At 42.8% G+C, this 17,034-nt stretch overlaps 3 protein-coding genes across 9 annotated transcripts in view; all 3 read right to left on the bottom strand.

Annotated features, from left to right (window-relative positions):
- The window catches only part of ash1l (ash1 (absent, small, or homeotic)-like (Drosophila)), a 29,035-nt gene extending 26,723 nt beyond the window's left edge, over window positions 1-2,312 (bottom strand). For 4 of the 6 annotated variants that reach the window (XM_086193204.1, XM_086193202.1, XM_086193205.1 and 1 more), the window contains exons 1-2: window positions 2,129-2,312; window positions 1,081-1,180 (exon numbers count right to left, since the gene is read on the bottom strand). The gene's annotated coding sequence lies outside the window, so the exon portion shown is untranslated. Of the gene's footprint in view, window positions 1-1,080; window positions 1,181-2,040 lie in introns of all 6 variants that reach the window. The other 2 variants (XM_086193201.1, XM_086193203.1) reach the window with 2 other exon arrangements.
- Window positions 2,313-3,655: 1,343 nt separating this feature from the next.
- Window positions 3,656-9,455, bottom strand: rnf115b (ring finger protein 115b). 2 transcript variants are annotated; one of them, XM_086193212.1, is made up of 10 exons: window positions 9,414-9,455; window positions 9,118-9,281; window positions 7,689-7,747; window positions 7,531-7,588; window positions 7,247-7,446; window positions 6,337-6,405; window positions 6,144-6,222; window positions 5,359-5,452; window positions 4,335-4,450; window positions 3,656-4,211 (listed from the first exon to the last, which is right to left on the bottom strand). In XM_086193212.1, exons 2-10 carry the CDS (start codon window positions 9,193-9,195, stop codon window positions 4,089-4,091), a joined length of 876 nt encoding a protein of 291 aa, XP_086049338.1. In that variant the 5' UTR covers window positions 9,196-9,281; window positions 9,414-9,455; the 3' UTR covers window positions 3,656-4,088. The 2 variants fall into 2 exon arrangements, with proteins under 2 accessions (XP_086049338.1, XP_086049339.1); XM_086193213.1 differs by having other exon boundaries at window positions 9,118-9,434.
- A 386-nt stretch (window positions 9,456-9,841) lies between these two features.
- Window positions 9,842-16,434, bottom strand: scamp3 (secretory carrier membrane protein 3). Its single transcript, XM_086193211.1, has 9 exons — window positions 16,035-16,434; window positions 15,681-15,764; window positions 14,481-14,594; window positions 13,964-14,084; window positions 13,109-13,237; window positions 12,092-12,251; window positions 11,889-11,990; window positions 11,572-11,689; window positions 9,842-10,598 (listed from the first exon to the last, which is right to left on the bottom strand). Exons 1-9 carry the CDS (start codon window positions 16,086-16,088, stop codon window positions 10,461-10,463), a joined length of 1,020 nt encoding a protein of 339 aa, XP_086049337.1. The 5' UTR covers window positions 16,089-16,434; the 3' UTR covers window positions 9,842-10,460.
- Window positions 16,435-17,034: the final 600 nt, after the last annotated feature.

Below are 17,034 nucleotides of genomic sequence, written 5' to 3' on the forward strand. Positions count from 1 at the left end.
TTACCCATGAGTTTAAGTGCAAATAATAGCATATGCAATGAGATCAAATGTCAGAAGTGAATATGAAAAACATATAATGAACAATCAACCTCAGGCCAACAACCTATCGTAAATGGCATGGCAGGCAAGAACGTAGTAAACAACTTCCCCTCCCACCCCCTCCCCTTTCTTTCCTCCCCTTACTCCCTCCCTCCTTACTTTTTGCACACGTTGTTCATAACTGCTGATTTCCCTTTGGCTACAGCAATAGTATCCAACCCACCCACCCCCACATCACTCACATGAGGGCTGGCGTCTACCTTCGGATCTCCGTGTCACTTTCATGGCTTTCTACTCCATCGGGATTAGCACAGAGCCCAGCACACGGGGGAAGGCAGCCAAATTCCTTCACTACTACCATCAGTTTGTAGTATTCGAGCAGCGGAAGTGCTTCAAAATAACAGTGATAGATCGGGTCTTTGATTAAGACGCTTTAATAGTATAATTTGGCGGTCAAATTGTTGCATTTAAGACTGCAATACATTGGAGAGGTTGAATGTGTTTCCTCTCACCTTGACCTGAACCTTTTCCCTAAGATGCCATCAAACAAGACAAATAAAAACTAGTATCCCTACTATTCCTCACGTGCATAAACCCTCGTCCCAACCGCAAATCGTGCACCGCGAGAACCTAATTTTAACGGGAGCAAACCCGCGTTCAAGACTTGAATGACAGGTGTCAATCAGGTCATGCAAACATCCCTCCCTGCGGGCGCGCGAGGAAGCCCTTCCCGTTATGTCAACGTGCTGAAATTTCAGTGCATACACGCTTGCAATAACGGACGTTTTTCACTGTTATACTAAATAAGCGTGCTTTGCAGGATCTGAACCAATCAAATACCGTTATCTGCTTTCGGTTTCCTGCTCACCCAACACTTCTTCTAGCCCGCATTTAACCGCAAACACTCCCCCGGCAAAGTCAACAGTCAATCTCACCTTAATTGACAGGAAACCCGACCACGGCAACATGTTTAACTTAGTTTAAATGACAGCGTTTAAATCTGGCAGCGCCAACAAATCATCAGATGTAACATTCGCTCACCTCTGTAAGTGTCCAGAACGGTGTTCACATTATTTGGCTCCGTGTCCTCCCTCCGTGTGTATCAACGTGGTGGCCACATATTTTCCAAGTGCTGAATTGGCTAAACCAAAACACGAAACATGTCAGGTATGTGCTTTTGTTTGTAGCCGGACAAACATCAGCTAATGTGGATTATTAATGTGTCACCGTGCCTATTAACGCATAACTGTGATGAGAAAGTGTGTCAACTAGCATATAACAGGATAATAATATCAAACAAACCCGAAAATAATCTCATTTTTTTCAATTGACCTCGTCAGCGCCAAAAAACACAAACTTGCGGCTGTGTAACCATCACCCCCAAAATGTATTTCTACTATATTACCGATAATAACAGGCAATGCGGTGAGCTATGGAGGATGGCGTCGCCTCTTGAGAGCTAAATATAACGCTAACTCAAGCACTATGAGATATTTGTTTGTTTTGCTACAAGCTAGTAGCTACCATCTGTCCAATAACAGACAGCCTGTGCTTCATTTTGCATCAATGGCACTGGCAGCGGGTAACTAGCCATCTATCAGCAGCCTATGACTGCTAATGTTTGAGGACGATTGAGACAGATTTCCCCCTGCACGCTTTCACCTTACACCATCATTAATTTGCAAATGGGTTGTGAACCTCTAAAGCTTTTTAAAAATTCGTGTAAAACGTGCGAATATGACACAGCCCAGGACAAGTGATGTACATAATCTTACATCTCCGTCACATTCTCGTAGGCACTCGTGTTACTACATCTCAGCTACGACGGCTAACGATGCAACTAGCAAGTCAGCTAAACCAGCACAATATTTCAACGTTAACCCAGAGACAAACGCACAATCCAAACGACTGAAATACGCGCGTAAAAACGTGTAGAGTGATATTCCAGTTGTGTAAAATAACAATTCCAGCGCCTTGTAGGTTATTAAAAAAAACACTAACTGTCAACAAAATGGCGGCTGCGTTGAATCAACAGAGACCCGAAATGGATCTCCTCTTCTTTCTCGGTGTTAAAATCCGTTTTCCTTACAGCAAGTGATATCCGTAATATCTTCCGAGATGCTTAGAAATCCACTCCGACTCGGCGTTAGCTGGGCCTGGATGTGTCAGCACGGGCCTCTCTTGTTAATCGGGCCTCCATGTCTGCTCAGCCCGTATCGCTACTGTGTCAGTACAACACGGGCATTCTCAGTCCCAGAGAGGAGGGAGGGAGGGAAGGAGGAGGAGGAGGAGGAGGAGGAGGACGACGAAGCGAGGAGGGGAGAGAGGAAAGGAGAGAAGACGAGAGCAAATGTCGGTGGTACGCGGTTGCTGCGGTTCACGGTCATTGACAGAAATGTCCGTGTTTCTTTATTTCACTATTTTTAGGTATCGTTGAAAGCTGCTCTCCAGGCTGGCTGAGGGCGTGTTTTTCTGGAATGCAGCACTCAACTGTCAAAAAAGGAGCCACAGCGAGTCAACGCGACGTTACAGTATGGGAACAGTACAGACAGGTGTCGCTTTGCCTATAAATAAATAATTCTGCAGGCTACTGTTGTTGTACTTCCATTCTGTTAGAGCTGATTGATCAAGACAGAAAATTAATCTGCATCTCTTTGAATTATTTATTATTTCAGCCTAATAACCAATGCATCCTCTTGTTACACATGCAGACTTTCCTCTATTGAAAAATCGTATGTCTATGTCACTAGGTTTTAAGACCTTGAATGGGCTCTGGGTACATTTTTCCGGTTATTGTCTGACAGTGTATTGATGTTCATCACAAAACCCATGTGTACTGTGTATTTTATTCTGTAAAAGGTACGTGTACTATAGGCTATTACCTTGATATTTTCCACATAAAGATAGAAAATTAGGTATTTTGAGTCCTAACATGACTTTCAGCTGTCGTTTTTTCCTCTTCCCAGTAGTTTAGTAGCCTTTCAGCCTTCTTGTAAATGTTGTTTTTTTAAACACACCAAATACTACCACTACTTCTCCAAACCCAATGTGACATTTTCAAATACCAATCCTTGCATTAGCGAAGTTGGCAAGTAGGTTGAAGAGCCAACACATCTAGCAGTCAGTTCTGGGCCAATTCAGTGTGGCAGTGTTGGCTGAGATCCAGACTGATTATCTGAGCCAGAATTGGCCCAGAAGTGGAGTTAGCGTACCAATAATTTGCTAGTAGAGCTTTTCCTGGGCCAACTCTGACCCAGGCACATTTAAGTTTGACCTAACAATAATGCAGTATGTAAACTGGACTTGGCCCACGGAAATCAGGCATATACCAGGCTAGAAAAACACAAGCACGTGTCACCACCAGGGGGTCACCTATTAAGCAAACAGCACATTGCAAGTCACAAACAGGCAAACAGTGAAGCCTAAAAAGTGTGAATATGCAAAAAGTCTCCCTGGTGCAAACGGTCGTCGACTCAACTTTTTTTTTTAGTCATAGGAAAACCAAAACAATCTCCTCCAAGACGGTATGTGAGAAAAGTACCTCCTCTCTGAAAACTCCCCTGATGACGGAGAAGAAACCAAACAAAGGGATTGTGGATCACAGGATTAAGCTTTAATAAGAGCTTTACATCAACAGGAGCGCGATGCTGAATCAGGTCAGGTGGAAAGAGGTCAGAAGTATTAAGAAAACATCTTCGTCTTCATACAAAAGTGTTACATTCTGTCATTTTGACAGAAATTGGCAGCTCAGTGATGATTAGTTCATGTCATCTGAATCAGTCACTCAGAAACCAGCCAGGAGAGCAGAGAAGCGAGAGAGGGACACAGCATCTCCACAGCATGTGTGCTACCTGCCATTAGTGATGCTTAAAAAAAGGCATACATGTTGATAAAGGAGACATGAGAATCAAGTGAGACTTAAATGATAATGCCTATGAGGGATGTTATGTATTTGATTTGAAACGCAGTCGGCGTTGACAAGAATCTGAAGCCGGGTGAAGGGTGTCTGTCAAAAACAGTGAAGGAGGTAGAGTTGCTTGGCCCGTTTCTCAGATCACCTGCCTCTCCTGTTGCTCCATCCTGATGGAGCGATCTGCTGGGGGTCCTGACGCAGGCGGGAGGCTGTTGTCAACACCGTCAAGGCTTTTGCGGCAAACCGGGCAGGTGTCATGCTGTGAAAGGGACACAGAGTCAGCATCAGACAGAGCAACCTGAGAAAACATAGTTTTTTACAGTGCTCTGTTCAGTTGTTAAAAAGCTTCGGGCCTCTAATCCCAGCCGCTTCTCATCCTTACCAGCTCCAGCCACGGTACTATACAGTCACTGTGGAAGTAATGGAGGCATGGCAGCTTCCTGACAGACTCTCCTGATGAATATTCCTCTCTACAAACTGGACACTCCAGTCTGCAGTCTAAAACAAAACAAGAAACACAGAAACAGAAAGTAAAGTGTGTGTGGGAGAAGGCAGCATAGGATAACCTGTTACAGAGAATCCAGTCATAACATTTTTTGATGAGTCATTATAACTTACTCAAATGTGCAAGTCAGTGGTCAGTGTGTTCCTCCAGCATCCTGCGTTGTTGACCAACTTTAATGATGTGTGACTAGAGATTTAGCAGCGTTAACACCAATATACAAAAGGCCTCTCTCTCTCTCTCTCTCTCTCTCTCTCTCTCTCTCCATCTCTCTTTCTCTCTCTCTCTCTCTCTAAGAGCTTTAGAGTTATTAACCTCGGCTTTTATATCATCAGTAAGTCATATTTCTTTTGAATTATGAAAAGTAATAAGGTTTTTTGGTTGTCAAGGTTACATTTAAGACACTTTAGACGGGTATCAACCATTTTACAAGTAGTCTGCTGCACATCAAGGGAGGTTAATTATGATGACAGTTGTGGAAAAATAGCTAAAGGGGAGGAAAATAGTTACAGCTAGGGCGGGAGGAAGAAAGGACAGATAAAGGGAGGGACAGAAAAAAAGGAAGTATAAGAGGGGGAAAGAAGAGAGGGGGAAGGAAAGATGGGAGTGATAAGATGAGTTAAAGTGAAAGGAGGGGAAGAGGAGGAAATGAAAGATGATAGGAGGGAGGTAATGTCAGGAACAAGAGAGCATGATAGGGGGATGGAAAGAAAATAGGAGAGGGAACAGGAAGAAAATGTGAGAAAGAAAGAGGGGACAGGAGGAAGTAAGGAAAGACAGGTGAGAGAAAGTAAACATGTACGAACTTAAAATCGCTTGTGCTATCACTGTAAAGTAACATCAAAAAATTGAGTTGTGTGTCTGATAAATGGTCTCGAGCAGTGTGTCATGATGGGGTTCCCACCTGTCTGTTCCTGAGAGATGCAAACTGTCGGCAGGGATGAGATCATGTCCTTTTCTGCAGGAGGTGGACCCGTGCTCTCCAACTGTCCTAACAACTAGGTGAGCAGAATGACAATCGATATGTAGGCGTGATGGTGGCAAACTTAAACACTTAAAGAAACAAGTTCTAATGAAGAGAGTGAAACTTGATTTACAAGAAGTCCAAGAGAAATGAGTGAGCTGACATTGCGATGCTCTGCAGGATAAGAAGCGACGCACTGTGATGCAAATATAACCTACTGTGTCCTCTTGGAGGCACCTAAGAACGCACCCTTACTTTATTATGTTGCTGTGCATCACTACACTGTGTAACTTTGATGTTAATCAAATGCTAATTGTTCCAACTTACTTCCTGTAACCACTAGGTGGTGCTATGACCGTGAATTAATTTCAGCCTGTAGATGCGGTCCGGTCAAGTATGTGAAGTTTAGAAAAGATCTGACCATGTAGAGTCCAGCTACCACAGCTTCTTGTTCTATGGTGAAATTGGCAGCTTCACCATGGCAAAATTATTTAACAGAAACTCAAAGTAACCTGATGGGACAGCGACTAATCTGCCCTAGAATGTTACAGGTTCTCACTTGGCCCTTCCACCCCCCGCCATGTTTGTTGGAAATCTGCTACATTGTTTTTTGGGGGGTTTTTTTGTGGGTAATTCTGCCGACAGACAAACAGAGAGACGCTGACAATGTACCCTCCTCGGTGGAGGTAATTAATCAAAGAGGGGGAAAAAAACCTTTGGAGCACCTCAGTGATGACAGCGTCAAGACCTCCCTGACCCCACGCGTAATCTCCTGGGTTTGAGTGCAACTGTAGCATATTAGATCTGAGGGAAAAAAAACAAAAAGAGAGCAGGAAAGGTTGTTGTACAGTGTGAGATAAAATCAGGAGTAAATGAAGTGAATCAAAAATGTAAAAAAAAATTTTAAAAAGGGTTTACAGCGCAGCTGGTGTAGCACCGGGGTTCCCGTTGTTGGAAAACAGGTCAGCCAAGAACTGCTGCACAATCCTTGTAGGGGCAAACAGACAGAAATGATGGAGTACGCTTTTAGAAAACATGCTTTACTCCTTATTCACCAGTTTTAAGAGAACATTCCAACTTTTTGGGGAATATAAATTTATTTGTCGTCTTCCCTGAGGCCAGACAAGAAGCTGGAGACCCTTCTCTCCTCTTCGTGCACAGTAAGGAGCTGACCACTAGTTAGCGTAGCACAATGAAATGCTGCGGGAAATCACTGCTCCCAGTGGTTTAGTTAGGAAAGTCGTTGCAACCGCGTATCAAATTCTAAGGGTAAATGACTGTATTTCCCTAAAAGTTGGCCTGTTTCTTTAATTCAGAACATGTGTTTATGGTTTTATGTGGAGTGACTGAATCAAGCGGCGTTAAATGGCGCATATAAGATGGTCTGATACAAAGCTGCATGCATTTCCCTCCTGATTGAGCACTTAGGAAGGGAGAGTAGTTGATATCCAGTTATTACATATGGAAGTGCAATAACTGTAAAACCCCACTATTAGGATGAATAATTGAAATATGAGCATGAGATTTCAGCCATATAAAAACTGCTAATCTTTATAGTTGCAATAGAACTGATTCAACTACTGTACTGAATCAATCCAACTTTTAAGAACGTTTTGTGTTAAGAGCACAAAAATAGAGAGAAATGTGTACATAATTAGCAAACAGATGCGTTTTACACTCTCAAGAGATCCCAGCACTCACAGATGATTGATCCTCAGTTTACTGACTTTCTGTTTGTTTTGACAAGATTTGAAGTTAAGCACACTTCTTCTGTTTAAACGCTGTCAGAGTTCCACACACAGTGCTGCTGATGTTGTGTACCACACACCCTTCCACTGCAGGCCGTGCTGAGGCCTCCTGCTCAGTCTGGGAAGAAGACTCTACTTCTCTGACCTCAGCAGCGTCTGGCGACACCGGAGAGAGAAGACTTTGACCAGCAGATACTCGCTCACTGTCACTGAGGTCGGAATCTGAGGATGGTGGATGCGACAGCAGGGCAGAGCGCTCCATAAACAGCAGCTGCCATAACTTGAAGGAGACCAGAGAAGCAAAGAGTGAGAGTCTCAGAGAGGGAGGAGCATTCTTATTAGAACGACATTCGCAAGAACGTACTTCTGAGAACAATGTGCTTAAATCTTCATTGGTGTCTGGTGTGTTGTTCTCCAGGAGACTGCAAGACAAAAAAAAAAACTGTTTTAGTATCAGTGCAAAATGACACAATGACACTCTTGATCACTTTGCTCTGGAGATAAATCTTAAAGGACGGGTACCTGGAGTCCTCTGCCACCTCCTCAATGAAGTCAGACTTGCACCTGGGGCAGACGAAATCCTTGAAGAGAAAACAAAGCTAAGACATGGCCTAAAGGACGCAGTCAATCAAACATGACACACACATGAGCTGTGCTGGGCTTTTGATTTAAAAATCATGGACACTGATATGATTCATTGGCTTCCATAACAGCCCCTGGGCCTCCATGCCTCTTAGAGGATTGCTGCCATTCAGCCACAGACGAATAAGTGAGGTCAGGGCTGCTGTTAGTGATAAGACATGGCTGTTCCAGTTCACCTCAGAATTACTGAATGGAGTTTATATGAGGAATATCCGTAGAGCTGTCGAGTCCACACTACACCGGAGAGATTCTACATCAGTGTCAGTGTCTGAGGAGTGCTGTCAAAATAGGAAAGGACCTTTCTCAACCTGGTCATTCATTCATTCATTCATTCATTCATTCATTCATTCGTTTCCTCTATTCAAGGGAGTGAGAGCAGGACAGGTCAGGACATCTAGAGACAGACAATCATTCACCTCTACAGCAAATTCAGTTGCTAATTAACTTCTCATGTTTTTGGTCTGTGGGATGAAGCTGGAGCAGTGCTCCAGGAGCACCCTGAGAGAACCCCCACGGACACAGTGACAACATGTAAACCTCCTGCAGAAAGGCAGTTCTTGGTGCGGGGCGAGCACCTCACTACACTCCATCTGGCTAAAATCCATAACAAACCAACACAGTAAAAACGTGCAAAAACTGACGGATCCCTGGTTGTCATCTGAATGGGGGCAGGTTTCATGCCCCCTTGTTTTGCAAAACAAACACTGCAAACACAGTTATGTGGAAAGGTATCCACAATATTCCGGTCACATGATGCCGATCCAATGTGGTCTGGTGCATTGCTGCTCTGTCATGTATTTGTGCGTAATCGTGTCATGAGTGCGCACCAACTGTGCGCTGACACCCGTAGGAATGGATCTCCAGATTTAACTTAAGAACTTATACCACTAAATCACTGATACCACTCCAACTTTGCTGTGGTTCTGTGCTGTTATAGTTTCTGATGGTACTGCTGGTCCCTTTGGTGACACCCTGCCCGTCTCTCACATGCACAGAAGACAAGTGGACACAAAAGTCGCCAACAGGGGTGTTTCTAAATATGGCACCGTGAATCGCCAGATCTCTCGCTCTCGCGCTCTCTCTCGTTAGTTAGATCTTGGTGCATGTAGGAACAATACGAGCTCCAGTCCAAGTCCAACGATCCGGGCGGTTGTATTCTAATGCACATAACATCAATCGAATTAACAGTTGCGCATTTAGAAAGAGGAATTTGAAAAAAAAAAAAAAAAAAGTGAAGTCGCGCCTCCTGTGTTCGTGGGTCATTCCACCAGCTCAGCCAGTCAGGAAGACACACTGTAAAGTGACTCACCGGGAGTTTGGGATTTGTTTCACATTTACAGCAGTGACAGAAAAAACGTTGTTGTGGTGCCGCCGCAGCCTCCGCCATCTTCACCCGGGACGGGAGCGCCTGACGTCTCTGTGCCCATATAAGTCCCAGCCGCCTGGCCCTAACGCTCCAAGAGGGTTTGGTGCCTTCATGTGGAAAAAAAAAAACCCCGCCGCAGATGACACATTAGTTTCAAATATAACATTGTTGCTATTTAACACGGAGCAGGCACTATATTACTTATTTAATGATCAGTACTTTTAAACAGAAAGACTTACAAAACTGTTCATAACAGCATGTGGATCAGACTTTTACTTTTTATACTGCAAAAACCAAAAAAAAAAAAACCTATCAGCACAAACAGCAACAAGTTGTCACGGTGACGTCACGGATGCAGTGTTTTTGTGTGGCCAGAGAACAAATGCTTTCTCTCTTCAACTGAAAAAAAAAAATCCTTTTGTATCTTTTAAATCAAGATTAAGACAGTGATACAGACTCAATTTCACAATAAAAGTTCCTCTTCTAAACAAGACTGAGAAGAAATAGTCCAATAGTTCCTGACCTGCTCTGTAAATAATCTTAACAAATGGTTCCACTCATACGGATCATGTGATACAATCAAAAGCTTTATTCAGTCGTGATGAATGGGGCTTCCATTCAATTATTTCTTGTTGATCAGGAACTTTATACAATGACTGCAGCCGACTTGCATGACAGTATATTTTTTATTAAAACAAATAATCATAACCACAAGCAGCACCAACAGAACAGAGATACTGTAACCAAAAACAACACATCATCTCTTACTGAGGTTTTGGCAATAAGGTAAATAGGCATTCTCATTTTGGGATGATATCAAAACAACATTGTTAGTTTTACACAAACAAAACAAAACCCCCAAAAAAGTAGCATTTGTTAATCTAACTGAGCCTCTTGGTTATATGGATCAAATGTTAATATGGCAACATTTCAGTGTTCTTTGTTTTAAGCTCAGCTCCATGTAAACACACATCAAAGTTACTTGAAAAACCGCCCCTGCGTGATGAATTGGCACTCAGCTAGTTCATTAAAAGCATTTACTCGCTCCTGGACTTCGGTCAACACTTACGATAGGTCAACTTCTGATTTGGCAATCTGGCTACCTTGCTCTGTACACGATCACATATTACACGACCCCACGTGTGTCTCATGCACTTGCCTAAGTGTTAAATTGCCATGGGAAAGTTACTGAGACTCAGCCCCCCACCCCCCATCCCAAAATCAACATTCTAATCACAAGTGGGGAAATAAATATCAGACTGATAGGCCCCTCCTCTTCTCCCTCTCTATCGGGGGGCAGTGAAAGCCCCCTGAGCAGCGTTGGCTGCAGCCTGGCGAACAGCCTGATTGGACATGACTCCGGTGGCGAACTCAGCCTGGGCCTTCTGGAAGCTGGCGTCGGTTTGTCTGTACAGACTGTGGACCTGGAAAGGAGAAGAGCACTCAATATACGCAGCGATTCCTGTTGTGCACACTGCAGGGTTGGATGTGGTAGCCAGCGCGTGATTCTCACGGCTGTTCTTCGGATCGTGTGTTATGTATCGAAAGCTTTATGGTGGAAGGACCAGCTGTGGACACCCGCAGGCGGAAACACAGGTCGACAGTTTTGCTTTCACTCGCGCGATTTTTTTTCTGCAATTGTCTTCTTTAAAAGTACCACACCTAAAGAATCCGACATATATGTTTTCCTAAACCTCCTAGAACTCAACAGGAACCATCTACATCCACTCTAGTAAGTTGTTGTTGTACTTTTAGAGTATCCCAGTGATATGCTGTACTCATTACATCCTACTTGCAGAATCTCAGGTTTGAATGTATGCAGTCTATGCTGAATAGCATGGACATGTCAGTCATTAGAGGACCATTTAAACATATTAAACATCAGATTTGATCACAATGGATGATCCATTTGGAGATTTCCCTTTGTGGAAAGATATTTCTTTGGTGGTCACCTTCTTCAGCATAAAAAACCCCGATGGGGGCTTGGGCAGTTAAGAGGATGGCATTTATCACCATGATGGCACCAACAGGGATGCTGTCGCCATCCACTGGCTTGAGTTTGACTGCAGGAGAAACTGTTTGCAGCCAAATTTGAAGAAATTCCCTCTTTATGTTCCTGAGGTATGGAACAAGGGCAGGGAGGATGAACGACCCTAAAAACATCATGCTTCAGGTTCAAGGCCATAGGACAAGTGGACACTAGCTTGTTTCAAGACCAGTATTTGCCACATTTTGCTCAGGTTTACATGCTGGAACTCTGAATGCCCTGTAAATCAATTCATACATTTCGTTTTGTACCTAACCTTTGTCCTTCTGAAAAAAACAACAACAACAAACACCTTAATTTGAGACTGTGTGAGATTTCCCTTTGTGTAAAGATATTTCTTTAGTGGTCACCTTCTTCAGCATGAAAACCCCGATGGCGGCTTGGGCAGTAAAGAGGATGGCATTTATCATCATGATGGCACCAACAGGGACGCTGGTTTTCAGAGCAGCCAGGCTCACGATCCACCCACTGAGGTCGAAGCAGGCAGAGAGAAAGAAATATGTATGGAGATTTAATAGATACAAGGGGGAATTAAAAAGGCAGTGCTGTAAACAATGAACAAATGTAACATGTATTTTTTTTTAATTTGGGCTATTTTTAGAAGAAGTTGTTTTTTTTTTTATGAAAAATCTGAGCCAGTTGATTAAATTACCACCAAGTTTAATACCTGAAGCCCCATCCAGGGATGCCAATGGTCATGATGACGTACACGATCACTTGGGCGAAAAAAATAAAGAAGAAGACAAAGAAGTTGAAGGAGCTGTCACTCCTAGAGAAAATGGAAAAGAAAAAGGAAAAAAAAAAAACACAATTATATTTCTGCTTTACAATCACAAAACGGGAATGAAAGACTAAAACGGCCGTACGCACCTAAAGGCTTTGTAAACGGGTCGGTACCAACAGACAAAGGAGCAGGGAGTGAACAGGAGGGCCCAGAGGATGGCGAGGCCCAGGCCGACTCCGCTAGCGGTGTCAACACAGAACATAGCCAGGGCGGAGATCAGGTTGAAGAGGAGTGTGCAAGTGCCGACTGGAAATTGATAAAGACGGATAAAAAGAAGGCACTGTGCATTAAAGGAGGAATGGGAGTGGTCAAATAAAAACACTCGCAGCCCTTCCCTTCTTGAGGGTTTTTTTTTTTTTTTAGTTCCATTATTTGAAGACATTCTCAGGTATAATTTTCACCATTTTATTCCCCTTTTTTACTCACTTTCATTCCAACTTTTATTCAAATGCACTTCGAATTTCATGATCGCGTGAATCTCTTTACCTTCATTTGAGAGGCGAAAGCAAAATTCCAATCTCCAAAGTTCCCTTGAAAAACAAAATGTAGGACAGTGATTTCACTGAAGCTACTTTAACTCCATGGTAGTTGCGGCGTGATAGATTTGAATACGTGTAGCTTAGACTTTGCACATAAACTATATCGGTAATTTTAGAAAAGATTGAGCTTTACGAAAAAAAAAGTTGAAATGGAACAACATCAAAACATAAAATTATTTGAGCATAGCAACAGGTGTCAATAAAGCGCATTAGCGGCTATTTGTGTTTCAGTAGTATTTTCTAAGTAAAATAAGGGGGTGTGTGGGGGGGGGGGGTTCTTTTGCTGGATGACAGACTAAATTTCTTCAATTTGAAATGGTTCTTGTTCACAGGCTCCCATTCTGCATGCTTTACTTTTCACAGACACTGTTTACAGTCGGTCCAACCCAAAGTCCTCAATCTTGCAGTTAAGTGTCAGAGTCTGTACAAACACTACCGGCCGTACTGCAGACAGCACAGTCGAGGTTATGCATGTACGAGCCAGTCTCCGATGTGCGACTAGCAGTTGTAGTACCTACTCCTAGATCCATTACTTTTTACAAGAGTAAATTTGCTGCTACTCACAAATCCAGAAATAGTACATGATGGTGACAGTGCGTTGGAAGCGCTGGCTGATCTCCACGTTGATGTCTTGGTAGAAGCAGGGGCCGACTGGGCAGAATGACGGCAGAGGGGGCCAATTATTCTGGCGAGCTGAAACCGAGGAAAATGCGGGATCAATAACTCATTCTTCAAGGCAAAGAAGCTGTATTTACCCATCACTTTACATACCCTCGAACCTGTGAACTGGCCACTGTAATTCGGCCATATTCAAATGTCAGGTCTCTGATTCTTGTTTTCTATTTTGGGTGGTATGAGCCTGAATGTGTTATCTTTTTAATGTGACTTCTGAAATTTGAGCCTGAGTTTAAGATAACATCGATGTCTAGCTTAATTTGTATACTTTATGGGAAGAAAGGTGTATTTTTCTTCATTGACTTTCAAAACAAAGCCTTTTTCTTTTTTCCTCATTAGGCTAGAATTCTTTATTGATCATTACACTGTCCCAGTGAGTCCAATGAATTGCACTTGTTTGGCAACATAGCTCTATACGATGTAAGGGTAGTGTCACCTGCATGGATGTGATTCAAAACCATGAAATTTAGAATTTTCAGCTGACTGAAGCATTTTGAGCTTTAATGACAGAGGCCCAAGAATTGACCCTGGCAGAACTCCGCCCATTTTTGGAAGAAGCTCCAATGGACATCTACGAATTGATTCAAACTATTCAGCCTTAAAAGGTACTTGAACAAATCTTGGATCCCTAAAACAAAAAAACAAAAACAAAAAGGAAATAGTATTCATTATATTAAGACCCTATTGTGTGTTTTAAGCCTGCAGCCTACATGAAGCCCCCCTCGCTTCATCTCCCTCTCTTACAGGCTCCAGGCCCCAGGCTATGTGACTCAAGCTCCCGTTCTCTCCTCTCCAGCTCCCGGGCTTTCTTCTCAAGTTCCTCCTGCTTCTTCAAGAGCTCTGCTGTCGTAGCATTTACTGCAGTCTGACACAACAAGAAAATGGAACCATAAAAAAAAAAATCATGCAATTTTACCGAAGTTGTTTCTATTCCTGTCAACAGTGATACAATTAAAGCGTCCAACACTCCACAGAAGAGACGCTGTAATCATACTTTTTTTTTTAATGTAATTTCAAGGGTTTAAAGGTGTTTTGTGAGCTTAGGGGGGAAGATGTAAAGAACTTCTGTCTTTACCGATACAAATGCATGCAGGTATAAATCATTCAGCAGGGTGTTATCCTGTGGAACAATGCTGGACATTTAAGAACTTTCAGTACAATCACATTCATGTGAGCTAAGTTTCCATCAAACGTGCAAGATTTCTTCAACAGCGTGAAAAGAAGTTCTGTAAAAAGTGTCTTTGCACTGCAGCTTGTGTACCTGGGAGTTATACGAGCCGTAGTTGCGAGGCTCAGTAGGCGTTGTCCTGCTGGGTGGGGTCTGTGCAGGTACAGACGGAGCAGAGGGAGGAGTGGCTTCATATGGCGGTGGAGGCTAGGAAACATTTGGTAAAAGAAAGACATATTTCAGTTTATCTTCAAGCTTGGCTGAGCATGACGCCTCAATGTCAGCTGGAAGGAAACCCTTTCCACCAATTTTGGTATTTATTTTTCAATGCAATCAGCCAAACCACTAAGTGAGTAGACCTCTTATTATGCTCTGTGTAAGAAAAATTAAAAAATAGAAATAAAAGTATCCATGCAAGAAAACCCCATTAGTATATTTCGGCTTTAGTATCGCGTGGTCTTAGATTTGCTGAACATTTTAAGGCCTATAAAAATGACGCGTGCAACTGAGTTCCTCAACCAGGCAATTCAGCTATTTACTGTGACATCTAATTCAAGGCAATTTAGTTAATTTGATCAAAAGCTAGGCTGAAATCCGGGCCCGAAGATCTAATTATATACAGTGTGTGTTAGGCTAAAGGGGCTGTGCTCTATTATTCAGTTCTGAGGTATGGAAGAGGAGAGGCTCCGTGCCAAAAATGCTTTTTTATTCACAGGCTTCTGTCCTCATCTCTTGATACGTAGAGCCACTCAGACCGGATGAATGAGAGGAAATGGCAGGTCAGGCTGATGAGAAGAGAGCACTGCAGTGATGCATGTGTTACAACATTTAAATAGGAAATAAAAATGGATACTTTGCTATCTGATGCGAGATTTCTATCACGTGATTTGTTAGTGGTTTCATTTACATCTTGCTCCACTTGTCGTTCTGATTGGGTTTGTTTTTTTTTTAAATTCCTTAACCCTTGAAAGCTTTCCCCAAACCCAAGTTGCTTCTTTTGCCCATTCAATAGTTCAATACCCCAAATACTCTTTTAATTTTCTGTTTGAAACCACACACGAAAAAAAGCAGCCAATCTTCATATGCAAGAATACAGATGCAGCAAATGTTTGACACTTTGGCTTCTGAAACTATTTGAGGTTGTCAATCAAACTGATTGTTACAGAGCTAAAGTAGACTGTCTTAAAACTAAAAAAAACTTAAAAAAAAATCCAACATTTGCATTCATATTATCTGTTCATCATCAACAATTTGCCTCGTTTCCTGACAGTTTCGGCACTAAGTGTTGCTCACCCCGGTTGTTGTATTGTCAAAGGGGTTGTAAAGGTCCAGTGTGGCGTATCCGGTGTTGCTGCTGTGTTGAGTCACCGCAGGATCCTGGCACACACAGGAGTAATCAAATTAGCGGGGAATAACTTTGGTTAGGCCTGCTGTAGCGTTCACCGTCAGCTCCAAAACACGGCGGCTTCCCTTCGGGTGTTCATCAGAGCTACAAGTGGGTAAAGCTCCGGGAGGCCAAAAGAGAAATACACGTCACATGAGCGACTGCACGCCGGCTATTTCTCATATCAGAGCCGATCATCACCATTGTAACACTCCGTTACACTGTCAGTTACTAACATTAGCTTTTTAATGACTATCACCCACCTGGAAGGGGTTGTGGTCGTCCATGGGCTCAGGAAAACTTGTGTATTTTGACATGTTAGTGTAAAATTGGAGCTAAAGTCAAGTAGCCACGACTCGCTGCTGCTCGTCTTAACCTCAGTCACGGACTTGACTTCACATCCACGGTCAGTTTCTTTATTCTCGGGCCAGGCCAGTAAGCTAGCTCCCCGGCCCTCCGGTGACCATCTCCCCGCAGTTCCGAGAAACGGCTGGACTCAACGTCTCACAAAGGGGAAGAAGAGGTTCCTTCTTAACCGCGAACGGTCGGTGTCTGCTCTCTGTCGCCGGGGAACAGATCACATCCGTCGGTTTCTCCTACGCAGGAAAACATCCGCGGTACAGAAAGTAACAAGCCAGAGACACGGTCATGTGACTGCTGCGGCACAGGACCATGTGACGACTGGGGAGGGGAGGGGGTGTCACTCCAGCCTGCCTGACCGACTTGAAAACTTAATAATATAAAAGGATATAATAAAGAAAAAAACATGAATTAATATATAAATGACAGCAAACTGTCTAGTAAGAATATAAAGTTTGTTATGATGATAATATGGGCAATGGATATCTAAATATAAATCGAGTAATTCATGTCATACATATAAAAACATATATCATGAGTGATTCTTAATATTTCTAGGTTCACAACCCCATCTCTCGTCTAATTCGGCAATCGATTTTCTTTTTCTAATATTTTGTTCTTTCGTAGTATTTGTTTTTTTGCTCTGTGCTTTCGTCTGTCTTATGGCTTATCATTTAAGATATCTATTCAGTCAGCTTCTGGGGTTTAGCTTTATTTAATTTTCAACTAAATTACAATTTTCATTTCTTTCTTTGCGCTTTGCATTAGAAATGAACTTTTGTTGTTTGTGTGAAAAAAAAGCACACAGGAGGAGATGTCTGCAGATGGTCTCTTTTCGCTTTGTCTGCAGGTTGTACTCTTTTTGCTTTGGTATTGAACATTTATTAAGTGTATGATTCCAAT

Source organism: Aulostomus chinensis, chromosome 22, assembly GCF_037954235.1.
Source record: "Aulostomus chinensis isolate RoL2024-O1b breed Wild chromosome 22, RoL_Achi_v1.0, whole genome shotgun sequence".
In the NCBI taxonomy this organism is placed as follows: Eukaryota; Metazoa; Chordata; class Actinopteri; order Syngnathiformes; family Aulostomidae; genus Aulostomus; species Aulostomus chinensis.

Coding starts and splice junctions, on each gene's coding strand:
- rnf115b (XM_086193212.1), bottom strand. CDS start 9,195: ATGGCGGAGGCTGCGGCGGCACCACAACAACGTTTTTTCTGTCACTGC. Junction 7,748..9,117: donor AAACAAATCCCAAACTCCCG/GTGAGTCACTTT, acceptor TTTCTCTTCAAG/GATTTCGTCTGCCCCAGGTG. Junction 4,451..5,358: donor CATCTCTCAGGAACAGACAG/GTGGGAACCCCA, acceptor GTTTTGTTTTAG/ACTGCAGACTGGAGTGTCCA.
- scamp3 (XM_086193211.1), bottom strand. CDS start 16,088: ATGTCAAAATACACAAGTTTTCCTGAGCCCATGGACGACCACAACCCC. Junction 13,238..13,963: donor TAGCCTGGGGCCTGGAGCCT/GTAAGAGAGGGA, acceptor CCTCGGTTTCAG/CTCGCCAGAATAATTGGCCC. Junction 11,991..12,091: donor CCCGTTTACAAAGCCTTTAG/GTGCGTACGGCC, acceptor CATTTTCTCTAG/GAGTGACAGCTCCTTCAACT.